The sequence below is a fragment of the Oncorhynchus keta genome, unplaced genomic scaffold, assembly GCF_023373465.1.
Source record: "Oncorhynchus keta strain PuntledgeMale-10-30-2019 unplaced genomic scaffold, Oket_V2 Un_contig_448_pilon_pilon, whole genome shotgun sequence".
Classification (NCBI taxonomy): Eukaryota; Metazoa; Chordata; class Actinopteri; order Salmoniformes; family Salmonidae; genus Oncorhynchus; species Oncorhynchus keta.
This window is the reverse complement of record NW_026287799.1, coordinates 317,501-332,500: the sequence shown is the minus strand read 5'-3', so window position 1 is coordinate 332,500 and position 15,000 is coordinate 317,501. Positions and strand designations below refer to the sequence as shown.

General features: G+C 46.7%; 1 protein-coding gene and 1 long non-coding RNA gene across 4 annotated transcripts in view; both read left to right on the top strand.

Annotated features, from left to right (window-relative positions):
• LOC127924716 (uncharacterized) overlaps positions 1 to 3,805 on the top strand; it is a 6,480-nt gene extending 2,675 nt beyond the window's left edge. Inside the window, exons 2-3 of one of the 2 annotated variants that reach the window (XR_008118691.1) lie at positions 3,068 to 3,656; positions 3,690 to 3,805. This is a non-coding gene — a long non-coding RNA (uncharacterized LOC127924716). The remainder of the gene's footprint in view (positions 1 to 3,067; positions 3,657 to 3,689) is intronic. The other variant, XR_008118692.1, reaches the window with a different exon arrangement.
• A 3,529-nt stretch (positions 3,806 to 7,334) lies between these two features.
• The window catches only part of ugdh (UDP-glucose 6-dehydrogenase), a 51,481-nt gene continuing 43,815 nt past the window's right edge, over positions 7,335 to 15,000 (top strand). Inside the window, exons 1-2 of one of the 2 annotated variants that reach the window (XM_052509416.1) lie at positions 7,335 to 7,880; positions 14,733 to 14,894. In XM_052509416.1, coding sequence (XP_052365376.1) covers positions 14,733 to 14,894 — 162 coding nt within the window. In that variant the 5' untranslated portion in view covers positions 7,335 to 7,880. The remainder of the gene's footprint in view (positions 7,881 to 14,732; positions 14,895 to 15,000) is intronic. The other variant, XM_052509415.1, reaches the window with a different exon arrangement.

Here is a 15,000-nt window from a genome sequence, read left to right as displayed (position 1 = left end):
CCTACTGGACCTCACAGTGTAGGTATGGAGGGAGGAGGAGGGAACCTACTGGACCTCACAGTGTAGGTATGGAGGGAGGAGGAGGGAACCTACTGGACCTCACAGTGTAGGTATGGAGGGAGGAGGAGGGAACCTACTGGACCTCACAGTGTAGGTATGGAGGGAGGAGGAGGGAACCTACTGGACCTCACAGTGTAGGTATGGAGGGAGGAGGAGGGAACCTACTGGACCTCACAGTGTAGGTATGGAGGGAGGAGGAGGGAACCTACTGGACCTCACAGTGTAGGTATGGAGGGAGGAGGAGGGAACCTACTGGACCTCACAGTGTAGGTATGGAGGGAGGAGGAGGGATACCTACTGGAACCTCACTGGACGGATGGAGGAGGAGGAGGGTGGATGGAGGACAGTGAGGTGGATGGAGGAGAGGAGGAGGGAACCTGGATGGAGGAGACAGGGTATGGATGGAGGAGGGTGGATGGAGGAGAGGAGGGTGGATGGAGAAGAGGAGGGTGGAGGAGGAGGAGGAGGGTGGATGGACCTCAGTGAGGATGGAGAAGAGGAGGGGGATGGAGGAGAGGAGGGTGGATGGAGGAGAGGAGGGTGGATGGAGTGAGAGGAGGGAGGATGGAGAAGAGGAGGGTGGATGGAGGAGAGGAGGAACCTACTGTGTGGATGGAGGAGGAGGAGGATGGAGGGTGGATGGAGGAGAAGAGGAGGGTGGATGGAGGAGAAGAGGAGGGTGGATGGAGGAGAAGGGAGGAGGGTGGATGGAGGAGAGGAGAGGGAGGAGTGGATGGAGGGTGGAGAGGAGGAGGGTGGATGGAGGAGAGAGGGAGGGTGGATGGAGGAGGAGGAGGGTGGATGGAGGAGAAGAAGAGGGTGGATGGAGGAGAAGGAGGGTGGATGGAGGAGAGGGAGGGTGGATGGAGGAGAAGAGGGTGGATGGAGGAGAGGAGGGTGGATGGAGAAGAGGAGGGTGGATGAGAGAGGAGGTGGATGGAGGAGAGGAGGGTGGATGGAGAAGAGGAGGGTGGATGGAGGAGGAGAGGGTGGATGGAGGAGAAGAGGGTGGATGGAGGAGAGGAGGGTGGATGGAGGAGAGGAGGGTGGATGGAGGAGAGGAGGGTGGATGGAGGAGAAGAGGGTGGATGGAGGAGAAGAGGGTGGATGGATGGAGAGGAGGGTGGATGGAGGAGAGAGGAGGGTGGATGGAGGAGGAGGAGGGTGGATGGAGGAGAGGAGGGTGGATGGAGGAGAAGAGGGTGGATGGAGGAAGAGGAGGGTGGATGGAGGAGAAGAGGGTGGATGGAGGAGAGGAGGGTGGATGGAGGAGAGGAGGGTGGATGGAGAAGAGGAGGGTGGATGGAGGAGAAGAGGGTGGATGGAGGAGAGGAGGGTGGATGGAGAAGAGGAGGGTGGATGGAGGAGAGAGAGGGTGGATGGAGGAGAAGAGGAGTGGATGAAGAAGAGGAGGGTGGATGGAGAAGAGGAGGGTGGATGGAGGAGGAGAGAGGGTGGATGGAGAAGAAGGAGGGTGGATGGAGAGAAGAGGGGTGGATGGAGGAGAAGAGGAGGGTGGATGGAGGAGAAGAGGAGGGTGGATAGAGGAGAAGAGGAGGGTGGATGAGGAGAAGAGGAGGGTGGATAGAGGAGAAGAGGAGGGTGGATGGAGAAGAGGGAGGGTGGATGGAGGAGAGAGGAGGGTGGATGGAGGAGAGAGGAGGGTGGATGGAGGAGAGAGGGAGGGTGGATGGAGGAGGAGAGGAGGGTGGATGGAGAAGAGGAGGGTGGATGGAGAAGAGGAGGGTGGATGGAGGAGAGAGAGGGTGGATGGAGAGAGAGGAGGGTGGATGGAGGAGAGGGAGGGTGGATGGAGGAGAAGAGGAGGAGGGTGGATGGAGAAGAGGAGGGTGGATGGAGGAGAGGAGGGTGGATGGAGGAGAAGAGGAGGGTGGATGAAGGAGGAGAGGAGGGTGGATGAGGAGAAGAGGAGGGTGGATGGAGAAGAGGAGGGTGGATGGAGGAGAGGGGAGGGTGGATGGAGGAGAGAGGAGGGTGGATGAAGGAGGAGAGGAGGGTGGATGGAGGAGAAGAGGAGGGTGGATGGAGAAGAGGAGGGTGGATGGATGGAGGAGAAGAGGAGGGTGGATGGAGGAGAAGAGGAGGGTGGATAGAGGAGAAGAGGAGGGTGGATGGATGGAGAAGAGGAGGGTGGATAGAGGAGAAGGGAGGTGGATAGAGGAGAAGAGGAGGGTGGATGAAGAAGAGGAGGGTGGATGAAGAAGAGGAGGGTGGATGGAGAAGAGGAGGGTGGATAGAGGAGAAGAGGAGGGTGGATAGAGGAGAAGAGGAGGGTGGATGAAGAAAGAGGAGGGTGGATGGAGAAGAGGAGGGTGGATAGAGGAGAAGAGGAGGGTGGATAGAGGAGAAGAGGAGGGTGGATGGAGGAAGAGGAGGAGGGTGGATAGAGGAGAAGAGGAGGGTGGATAGAGGAGAAGAGGAGGGTGGATAGAGGAGAAGAGGAGGGTGGATGGAGGAGAGAGGAGGGTGGATGGAGGAGAAGAGGAGGGTGGATAGAGGAGAAGAGGAGGGTGGATAGGGAGAAGAGGAGGGTGGATGGAGGAGAGAGGAGGGTGGATGGAGAAGAGGAGGGTGGATGGAGAAGAAGAGAGGGTGGATGGAGAGAAGGAGAGGGTGGATGAAGGAGAAGAGGAGGGTGGATAGAGGAGAAGAGGAGGGTGGATAGAGGAGAAGAGGAGGGTGGATGAAGGAGGAGAGGAGGGTGGATGGAGAAAGGAGGGTGGATAGAGGAGAAGAGGAGGGTGGATGAAGGAGGAGAGGAGGGTGGATGGAGGAGAAGAGGAGGGTGGATGGAGGAGAAGAGGAGGGTGGATGATGGAGAGAGGGGGAGGGTGGATGGAGGAGAAGAGGAGGAGGGTGGATGGAGGAGAGGAGGTGGATGGAGAAGAGGAGGGTGGATGATGGAGGAGAGGAGGGTGGATGAAGGATGGTTTTGATATTGTTGTATTTATTTGTTTATTGACTCGTTGTTCCTCCTGTTGAACAGAGTCGTGACCAGGATCCCCCAGCTCCACCAGTGGACTAGCAGCAGAACCAGACGGAACCGGAGAGAACCAGACGTTCTACTGGACAACCCAACATCTCCACCGGACGTTCTACTGGACAACCCAACATCTCCACCGGACGTTCTACTGGACAACCCAACATCTCCTCCAGACGTTCTACTGGACAACCCAACATCTCCACCGGACGTTCTACTGGACAACCCAACATCTCCACCGGACGTTCTACTGGACAACCCAACATCTCCACCGGACGTTCTACTGGACAACCCAACATCTCCACCGGACGTTCTGCCCGTTCTACGTTGGTACCCCGGAACCCAATAGCTTGGCTGCGACCTCCGACCCCTGTACATCACAATGCATTTCCTGTTTAGTGCACTACTTTAGACCAGAGCCCTATGAGGTAGTGCACTACTTTAGACCAGAGCCCTATGGGGGTAGTGCACTACTTTAGACCAGAGCCCTATGGGGGTAGTGCACTACTTTAGACCAGAGCCCTATGGGGTAGTGCACTACTTTAGACCAGAGCCCTATGGGGTAGTGCACTACTTTAGACCAGAGCCCTATGGGGTAGTGCACTACTTTAGACCAGAGCCCTATGAGGTAGTGCACTACTTTAGACCAGAGCCCTATGGGGTAGTGCACTACTTTAGACCAGAGCCCTATGGGGTAGTGCACTACTTTAGACCAGAGCCCTATGGGGTAGTGCACTACTTTAGTGCACTAGACCAGAGCCCTATGGGGGGGTAGGTGCACTACTTTAGACCAGAGCCCTAGTTAGACCAGAGCCCTATGGGGTAGTGCACTAACTTTAGACCAGAGCCCTATGATGTAGTGCACTACTTTAGACCAGAGCCCTATGGGGTAGTGCACTACTTTAGACCAGAGCCCTAGAGTGGGGTAGTGCACTACTTTAGACCAGAGCCCTATGGGGTAGTGCACTACTTTAGACCAGAGCCCTATGGGGGTAGTGCACTACTTTAGACCAGAGCCCTATGGGGTAGTGCACTCCCTATGGGGTAGTGCAGGGGGTTGGGGGGGGTGGGATCCACAACAAAGATCTGACATCATCAGGAGGGGCCACAGTTGATCACGGGTCTGTGTACCCACGTCTACAAGTGGCTAACATAAGAGAGAAACTGCTGATGTACAGAACCACATTTAGAAATTCCACTTTGTGTGTTTTACTAATCCAACTCAGAGGGGAATGTAGAGACTGGATCGGTCTTGTAACTAATCTAACTCAGAGGGGAATGTAGAGACTGGATCGGTCTTGTAACTAATCTAACTCAGAGGGGAATGTAGAGACTGGATCGGTCTTGTAACTAATCTAACTCAGAGGGGAATGTAGAGACTGGATCGGTCTTGTAACTAATCTAACTCAGAGGGGAATGTAGAGACTGGATCGGTCTTGTAACTAATCTAACTCAGAGGGGAAGGAAGAGACTGGATCGGTCTTGTAACTAATCTAACTCAGAGGGGAATGTAGAGACTGGATCGGTCTTGTAACTAATCTAACTCAGAGGTGGAATGTAGAGACTGGATCGGTCTTGTATACTGTCCTCTTTCCTCTGGGCATCACCGGCTGGGTCTCAGATGGCCTTTCTAGTGCACTACATAGGGCTCTAGTCAGAATTAGTGCACTACATAGGGCTCTAGTCAGAATTAGTGCACTACATAGGGCTCTAGTCAGAATTAGTGCACTACATAGGGCTCTAGTCAGAATTAGTGCACTACATAGGGCTCAGAATTAGTGCACTACATAGGGCTCTAGTCAGAATTAATCTAGTCAGAATTAGTGCACTACATAGGGCTCTAGTCAGAATTAGTGCACTACATAGATTGGGGTGCAATTTGGGACTCAGTCATTATTTTGTTATGGTCAACTAGCTGGTCACTAGTCATGTAGTTTATTGATTGAATCACTTAGCAACAAGGGAGGGGGAGGGGCTCTTCAGAATCAACACCCCGACATTCCGCGGTGATGTCACAATGGATCTGAGTGTAGCGCGCGTTGATGATGTCATAGTGTAAGTTCAACTGTGTTGTTGTGAGGTGTCAGGTCACGGGGGTGTATTCATTATGTCTATTCTGTTGCAAAACATTTTTTTTTTTAGTTTGTTGCGACAACAAAAAAACGAACAAAAAATGTTTCACATCAGAAACCATTGTTTTTACTCCAGAGTTTCTATTGGACAAACGTCGATAGGTTCCTCCCCCGTTTCGTTCTGTTTGCTGTCGTTTGGTTTGTAAAATGGTAAACGGTTTCCGTTGCAAGACGTCATTTTAATACGCCATTTTGAAAAAGCTATTTTATATTAACCCCCCCCACTCTCTCTCTCTGTTAGGCAGGGGGGGTCTGAGGTAGGTAGGGGGTCTGAGGGGGGGGGGTCTGAGGTAGGTAGGGGGGTCTGAGGTAGGTAGGGGGGGTCTGAGGTAGGTAGGGGGGTCTGAGGTAGGTAGGGGGGGGGTCTGAGGTAGGTAGGGGGTCTGAGGTAGGTAGGGGGCTGAGGTAGGGGGGGTCTGAGGTAGGTAGGTAGGGGGGCTGAGGTAGGTAGGGGGCTGAGGTAGGTAGGGGGTCTGAGGTAGGTCGGGGGGTCTGAGGTAGGTAGGGGGTCTGAGGTAGGTAGGGGGTCTGAGGTAGGTAGGGGGGTCTGAGGTAGGTAGGGGGGTCTGAGGTAGGTAGGGGGTCTGAGGTAGGCTCTGAGGTCTGGTAGGGGGGGTCTGAGGTAGGTAGGGGGTCTGAGGTAGGTAGGGGGTCTGAGGTAGGGGGGTCTGAGATAGGCAGAGGGGGTCTGAGATAGACAGGGGGGGTCTGGCACCCTATTCCCTGTATACATTATAGTGCACTACTTAGGCACCCTATTCCCTATATACAGTATAGTGCACTACTTAGGCACCCTATTCCCTATATACAGTATAGTGCACTACTTAGGCACCCTATTCCATATATACAGTATAGTGCACTACTTAGGCACCCTATTCCCCATTTACAGTATAGTGCACGACTTAGGCACCCTATTCCCTATATACAGTATAGTGCACTACTTAGGCACCCTATTCCATATATACAGTATAGTGCACTACTTAGGCACCCTATTCCCCATTTACAGTATAGTGGACTACTTAGGCACCCTATAGGGCTCTCTACCACTATATAGGGAATAGGGCTCTGGTCTAAAGTAGTTCCACTATATAGGGAATAGGGCTCTGGTCTAAAGTAGTACCACTATATAGGAATAGGGCTCTGGTCTATAGTAGTACCACTCTGGTCTATATAGGGAATAGGTCTAACAGAGAGAAAGGGCTTCAACTATGCACTTTACCTTCCAAAACAACAAATAAACTGTAATACCACAGCTTCCTGGTCCGTTGTCTGACTTCCTGTCTGTCTGTCTGACTCCCAGTCTGTCTGTCTGACTCCCAGTCTGTCTGTCTGACTCCCAGTCTGTCTGTCTGACTTCCTGTCTGACTCCCAGTCTGTCTGTCTGACTTCCTGACTGACTCCCAGTCTGTCTGCCTGACTTCCTGTCTGTCTGCCTGACTTCCTGTCTGTCTGTCTGACTTCCTGTCTGTCTGTCTGACTCCCAGTCTGTCTGTCTGACTCCCAGTCTGTCTGTCTGACTTCCTGTCTGACTCCCAGTCTGTCTGTCTGACTTCCTGACTGACTCCCAGTCTGTCTGCCTGACTTCCTGTCTGTCTGCCTGACTTCCTGTCTGTCTGTCTGACTCCCAGTCTGTCTGCCTGACTTCCTGTCTGTGTGCCTGACTTCCTGTCTGTCTGTGTGACTCCCAGTCTGTCTGTCTGACTCCCAGTCTGTCTGTCTGACTCCCAGTCTGTCTGTCTGACTTCCAGTCTGTCTGTGTCTGCCTGACTGCCTGTGTGTCTGTCTGACTCCCAGTCTGTCTGTCTGACTCCCAGTCTGTCTGTCTGACTCCCAGTCTGTCTGTCTGACTCCCAGTCTGTCTGTCTGACTCCCAGGGTGTCAATAGATAAAGGTATTGTGTGAACAAGGTTAACAACTCTCTGTCCTCATCTCAAATCCAAATCTAATCATTCATGTCCTATTTGTCAAAGACATTTAAAAGCACATTTCAGTGATACTCGTTGTATCCCAAATAGCACCCTGATTCCTACATAGTGCACTAGTTTGGACCAGAGCCCTATATAGGAGGCTATCTGGGACAGAAACAAATTAATTCCAGCTGAGCTCACCATGACAACGCTGTATTGTTACTCTTCTTGAACCCTGCCCCAATGCCGATCTAACCATTAATGACGTCTCACTCGCTGGTTGGCTGTACGCGACGCAGAACCCCGGAAGACTTTACTTCGCCCGATTTGTACAAGGGTCGCCACTAGTTACCACAGACACAAGGTTTTTTAAAAACGCCGCCTATTTCGTCAATTCCTCTAAATTAAAATGTTATTTTAAACCTTAACCATAATTCTAACCTTATACCTAACCCTAAATTAAGAGCAAACATCTCATTTTTGTATGAATTTATACAATAGAGCCAATTTCGACTTTGTGACTGTGGCATCTAGTGGAAACTCAGCGTAAAATGCAACATTACTGAGCTCTCATTTGTAACTAAAGGGTTTTACGTACAGCAACGATCGACAAGCGACCCCTTCCACAACCCCAAGATCTTCAAAGCGACAATATTCCAGTGATAAAATTGACATCGCATCAGTAACAAGGAAGACATCTGATTATACAGATAACGGAAGTGAGTTTTTTTTGCAAATTTGAACTTTTATCCGTGAGATCGGGTAGTTGTCTCCGCAGTGGTAAGTGTTTTACTACTAAATAGCTATGCAATTATTAATAACTTATAATAACGTTATAACTGTTACTGAAACCTTTGGACAGTCATATTTGTTGAGATTGACATCTCTCTCTGATTCACTTTAGTCGAGTAGAATAACCCAACCAAGGGTGCGTTCGAAAATTCAGTTTTCTGACCCAACTTCGGTGCTTGACTAATGTTAATTTGCGAGCTACTTCAAAAGACACAAATGAGAGAACATCTCCACACTCAAACATTTTTACTCAGCCAAGCAGAGCTGGTTCGGATGTTTTCATGTTATCCAGAGTGTTGCTGGACTGTAACTGTGCTGCTGGAAAACGATGTAATTACGTTTTTTTTTCGCCCGACTGTTTACTGACACCGGCCATATTTAACGGGTGTTGATTGGTTCGTAAATCCATCCAGTGTTTCTGTGCTCTGCCATAATCAAGACGCCCTGAAATCGGAGTAGATAGCCAGAGTGAATTTACGAACGCACCCTAAAGCAGAACTGATTGTTTTTAAATTCCTGTAATTAACTGGTTTCCGACATTCTGGATTAATGCCTCGATGTCTTGACTTCATCGCGAAAGTTGTTGTGCAGAGTTGAGCAGTGTAACTAACGACCCTGGGTTTATAAAAGCGGATTTCACTTGAGTATACATTCGGGGGCACGGTCGATATCACGCTGGACTTCGGGTTTTAGACGGTTCAGGGTTCAAGTCCCGCTCCCCGCCTGTTTCACTACAGTACTTTTACACACAGTTACGTAATAATCTCGTTTGCTTTTCCAACAACGTTCTCCGTTTGCACAGACACAAAACCTTTCTCCAAATAGGGTAACATTATACAACTATTTTTTTTAAATTAGCTATTTGGCTTCTAGTTCCTTACTCAAGTGAGGGTCATATACTCTGAAGTTGAATTTGTCTCGTCTTTTGTAGTTTGTTTTATTAAGGTGTCTTTCCTCCAGGGAGTTTTTTCCTTGCCAGTTGCCCACCAGAGTTGGGGAGTAACGGATTACATTGTAAATCCGTTACTTTACCAGCAAACATATTGTAGTCAGATTACAAATACTTTTTTGAAAAACTAGATGATTACTTTCAAGGATTAGTTTTGAAATTCAGAAAGGAGGTTTGTGGGGGAAAAAATGTTTGTGGACATTTCTCTGTTTTCTCAATGACCAGTCAAATCAGCATTGGGGGGAAAAAGGCACAATGTTTAAATTTGTTCCACCTGAGTGAGTCTGACCACCAATCAGAGACCACTAATGATGACACACCAAATGATGACCACCAATTAGAGACTACTAATGATGACACACCAAATGATTACCACCAATCAGAGACCACTATGATGACACACCAAATGATGACCTCCAATCAGAGACCACTAATGATGACACACCAAATGATGACCACCAATCAGAGACTACTAATGATGACACACCAAATGATTACCACCAATCAGAGACCACTATGATGACACACCAAATGATGACCTCCAATCAGAGACCACTAATGATGACACACCAAATGATTACCACCAATCAGAGACCACTAATGATGACACACCAAATGATGACCTCCAATCAGAGACCACTAATGATGACACACCAAATGATGACCACCAATCAGAGACCACTAATGATGACACACCAAATGATGACCACCAATCAGAGACCACTAATGATGACACACCAAATGATGACCACCAATCAGAGACCACTAATGATGACACACCAAATGATGACCACCAATCAGAGACCACTAATGATGACACACCAAATGATGACCTCCAATCAGAGACTACTAATGATGACCACCTATCAGAGACCACTAATGATGACACACCAAATGATTACCACCAATCAGAGACCACTATGATGACACACCAAATGATGACCTCCAATCAGAGACCACTAATGATGACACACCAAATGATGACCACCAATCAGAGACCACTAATGATGACACACCAAATGATGACCACCAATCAGAGACCACTAATGATGACACACCAAATGATGACCACCAATCAGAGACCACTAATGATGACACACCAAATGATTACCACCAATCAGAGACCACTAATGATGACACACCCAATCAGAGACTACTAATGATGACACACCAAATGATGACCACCAATCAGAGACCACTAATGACGACCCACCAATCAGAGACCACTAATGATGACACACCAAATGATTACCACCAATCAGAGACCACTAATGATGACACACCAATCAGAGACCACAAATGATGACACACCAAATGATGACCTCCAATCAGAGACCACTAATGACACACCAAATGAGTTTTCATGGATCGCGGGAAAGAGCAGGAGAAGGTTTTCTAGGCTTACAGTCCAAGCTGCGTCTTCCACAACGGTGCAACGGCTGTCGGCATCCAAACGTGATCCAACATGACTAAAAGCTTGGAGGTAAAGGATGACAGCAGTGGTGTCGGTCTACGGCGATCGGATATCACCTTTATTACTGATATCTACATAGCGCATTGACGTGAATCACACTGCTACTCTCTCATTTAGATCTCATTTACTCTTCACAGATTGTGGTTTTTGTGGGCGGCTGTTCACTAATCCAAACGTGTATTTGAACCCAACAAATGATTTGAATTCCATACATTTACTCTGCCCTACCAATCATTGTTTTTGAAACCGGTGGACAGTGAGCTCTTGCAACAGCTACTCAATGAGCCCAATCAGTTTCCATGACAACAACATCATAAACAACAGAGTAGGGTTGGCTAATAAATCCTTCGTTTTCAAAAAAACAAAAATCCTCTGTTTTGGGGTTATGCTCAGGTAAAACAATTTGGCTAATCTATACTTTCATATTTCCAAGTCCTCTTCATGAAGATTAAGGGGTATACATGTTTTTTTTTTTTTAATGATTGGAATTCTGATAGACTTTGTAATTAAAAAAACAAAGATCTAATGTAATCGTATTGTTGTATGTAGTAGAAAGCGTTGAGTTAGAAGAAGCCGACATAACCAACCCATAAAGTAAAATGTAACATCCATATATGGGCGGTTATGTAAACGATATCCATATATGGGCGGTTATGTAAACGATATCCATATATGGGCGGTTATGTAAACGATATCCATATATGGGCGGTTATGTAAACGATATCCATATATGGGCGGTTATGTAAACGATATCCATATATGGGCGGTTATGTAAACGATATCCATATATGGGCGGTTATGTAAACGATATCCATATATGGCGGCCATGTAAACGATATCCATATATGGGCGGTTATGTAAACGATATCCATATATGGGCGGTTATGTAAACGATATCCATATATGGGCGGTTATGTAAACGATATCCATATATGGGCGGTTATGTAAACGATATCCATATATGGGCGGTTATGTAAACGATATCCATATATGGGCGGTTATGTAAACGATATCCATATATGGGCGGTTATGTAAACGATATCCATATATGGGCGGTTATGTAAACGATATCTATATATGGGCGGTTATGTAAACGATATCCATATATGGGCGGTTATGTAAACGATATCCATATATGGGCGGTTATGTAAACGATATCCATATATGGGCGGCTATGTAAACGATATCCATATATGGGCGGTTATGTAAACGATAACATTGATTTGTCCTGCAATAGATATCCATTTGGGCGGGTAACATACATGTTTGTTGTCTTCTAATGCCTCTTATATGGGCGGTTATGTAAACTAAAATTTGTAACTGAATGTAATCAGCATTTGAATTACCTATTACTATTTTGGACTGGTAACTAGTAACTGCTAAATGACTTAAATGTAAATAGTAAATGAATTGGTAACATACATGTTTGTTGTCTTCTAATGCCTCTGGTTGGAAAGTACATTTAAAAGTAACTGAATGCCCTGGTTGGATTACATTACTATTTTGGACAGTAACCTAGTAACCCTGGTTGGATTACATTTAGACAGTAACCAACCCTGGTTGGATTACATTTAGACAGTAACCAACCCTGGTTGGATTACATTTAGACAGTAACCTACCCTGGTTGGATTACATTTAGACAGTAACCAGCCCTGGTTGGATTACATTTAGACAGTAACCAGCCCTGGTTGGATTACATTTAGACAGTAACCTACCCTGGTTGGATTACATTTAGACAGTAACCTGCCCTGGTTGGATTACATTTAGACAGTAACCTACCCTGGTTGGATTACATTTAGACAGTAACCTGCCCTGGTTGGATTACATTTAGACAGTAACCTACCCTGGTTGGATTACATTTAGACAGTAACCAACCCTGGTTGGATTACATTTAGACAGTAACCTACCCTGGTTGGATTACATTTAGACAGTAACCAACCCTGGTTGGATTACATTTAGACAGTAACCAACCCTGGTTGGATTACATTTAGACAGTAACCAACCCTGGTTGGATTACATTTAGACAGTAACCAACCCTGGTTGGATTACATTTAGACAGTAACCAACCCTGGTTGGATTACATTTAGACAGTAACCTGCCCTGGTTGGATTACATTTAGACAGTAACCTGCCCTGGTTGGATTACATTTAGACAGTAACCAACCCTGGTTGGATTACATTTAGACAGTAACCAACCCTGGTTGGATTACATTTAGACAGTAACCAGCCCTGGTTGGATTACATTTAGACAGTAACCAACCCTGGTTGGATTACATTTAGACAGTAACCTGCCCTGGATGGATTACATTTAGACAGTAACCAACCCTGGTTGGATTACATTTAGACAGTAACCAGCCCTGGTTGGATTACATTTAGACAGTAACCTGCCCTGGATGGATTACATTTAGACAGTAACCAACCCTGGTTGGATTACATTTAGACAGTAACCTGCCCTGGATGGATTACATTTAGACAGTAACCAACCCTGGTTGGATTACATTTAGACAGTAACCAGCCCTGGTTGGATTACATTTAGACAGTAACCAACCCTGGTTGGATTACATTTAGACAGTAACCAACCCTGGTTGGATTACATTTAGACAGTAACCAACCCTGGTTGGATTACATTTAGACAGTAACCAACCCTGGTTGGATTACATTTAGACAGTAACCAACCCTGGTTGGATTACATTTAGACAGTAACCAACCCTGGTTGGATTACATTTAGACAGTAACCAACCCTGGTTGGATTACATTTAGACAGTAACCAACCCTGGTTGGATTACATTTAGACAGTAAACTGCCCTGGTTGGATTACATTTAGACAGTAACCTGCCCTGGTTGGATTACATTTAGACAGTAACCTGCCCTGGATGGATTACATTTAGACAGTAACCTGCCCTGGTTGGATTACATTTAGACAGTAACCAACCCTGGTTGGATTACATTTAGACAGTAACCTGCCCTGGTTGGATTACATTTAGACAGTAACCAACCCTGGTTGGATTACATTTAGACAGTAACCTACCCTGGTTGGATTACATTTAGACAGTAACCTACCCTAGTTGGATTATATTTAGACAGTAACCTAACCAACCCTGGTTGGATTACATTTAGACAGTAACCTACCCTGGTTGGATTACATTTAGACAGTAACCTACCCTGGTTGGATTACATTTAGACAGTAACCAACCCTGGTTGGATTACATTTAGACAGTAACCTGCCCTGGTTGGATTACATTTAGACAGTAACCAACCCTGGTTGGATTACATTTAGACAGTAACCTACCCTGGTTGGATTACATTTAGACAGTAACCAACCCTGGTTGGATTACATTTAGACAGTAACCTGCCCTGGTTGGATTACATTTAGACAGTAACCAACCCTGGATGGATTACATTTAGACAGTAACCAACCCTGGATGGATTACATTTAGACAGTAACCTAACCAACCCTGGATGGATTACATTTAGACAGTAACCAGCCCTGGTTGGATTACATTTAGACAGTAACCAACCCTGGTTGGATTACATTTAGACAGTAACCAACCCTGGTTGGATTACATTTAGACAGTAACCTACCCTGGTTGGATTACATTTAGACAGTAACCTACCCTGGTTGGATTACATTTAGACAGTAACCAACCCTGGTTGGATTACATTTAGACAGTAACCAACCCTGGTTGGATTACATTTAGACAGTAACCTGCCCTGGTTGGATTACATTTAGACAGTAACCAACCCTGGTTGGATTACATTTAGACAGTAACCTACCCTGGTTGGATTACATTTAGACAGTAACCTAACCAACCCTGGTTGGATTACATTTAGACAGTAACCTACCCTGGTTGGATTACATTTAGACAGTAACCAACCCTGGTTGGATTACATTTAGACAGTAACCAACCCTGGTTGGATTACATTTAGACAGTAACCTACCCTGGTTGGATTACATTTAGACAGTAACCTACCCTGGTTGGATTACATTTAGACAGTAACCTGCCCTGGTTGGATTACATTTAGACAGTAACCAACCCTGGTTGGATTACATTTAGACAGTAACCTGCCCTGGTTGGATTACATTTAGACAGTAACCTACCCTGGTTGGATTACATTTAGACAGTAACCTACCCTGGTTGGATTACATTTAGACAGTAACCTACCCTGGTTGGATTACATTTAGACAGTAACCAACCCTGGTTGGATTACATTTAGACAGTAACCTGCCCTGGTTGGATTACATTTAGACAGTAACCAACCCAACCTCTCTGTCTCTCTTTGTGTGTCTCTCTCTGTCTCTCTCTCTGTATGTCTCTCTGTGTGTCTGTCTCTCTCTGTGTGTGTGTCTCTCTGTGTGTGTCTCTCTCTCTCTCTGTGTGTCTCTCTCTCTATCTCTCGCTCTGTATGTCTGTCTCTAGATGTTTCAGATCAACAGAATTTGCTGTATAGGAGCAGGCTATGTGGGAGGACCAACCTGCAGTGTCATCGCCCAGATGTGTCCAGAGATCCACGTGACCGTGGTCGACGTCAACGAATCACGGATCAACGCCTGGAACTCCGACACACTGCCCATCTACGAGGTACCGTATCACACACACACACACACACATAGACATACACACACACACACACACACATATATAGACATACACACACACACACACACATAGACATACACACATACAC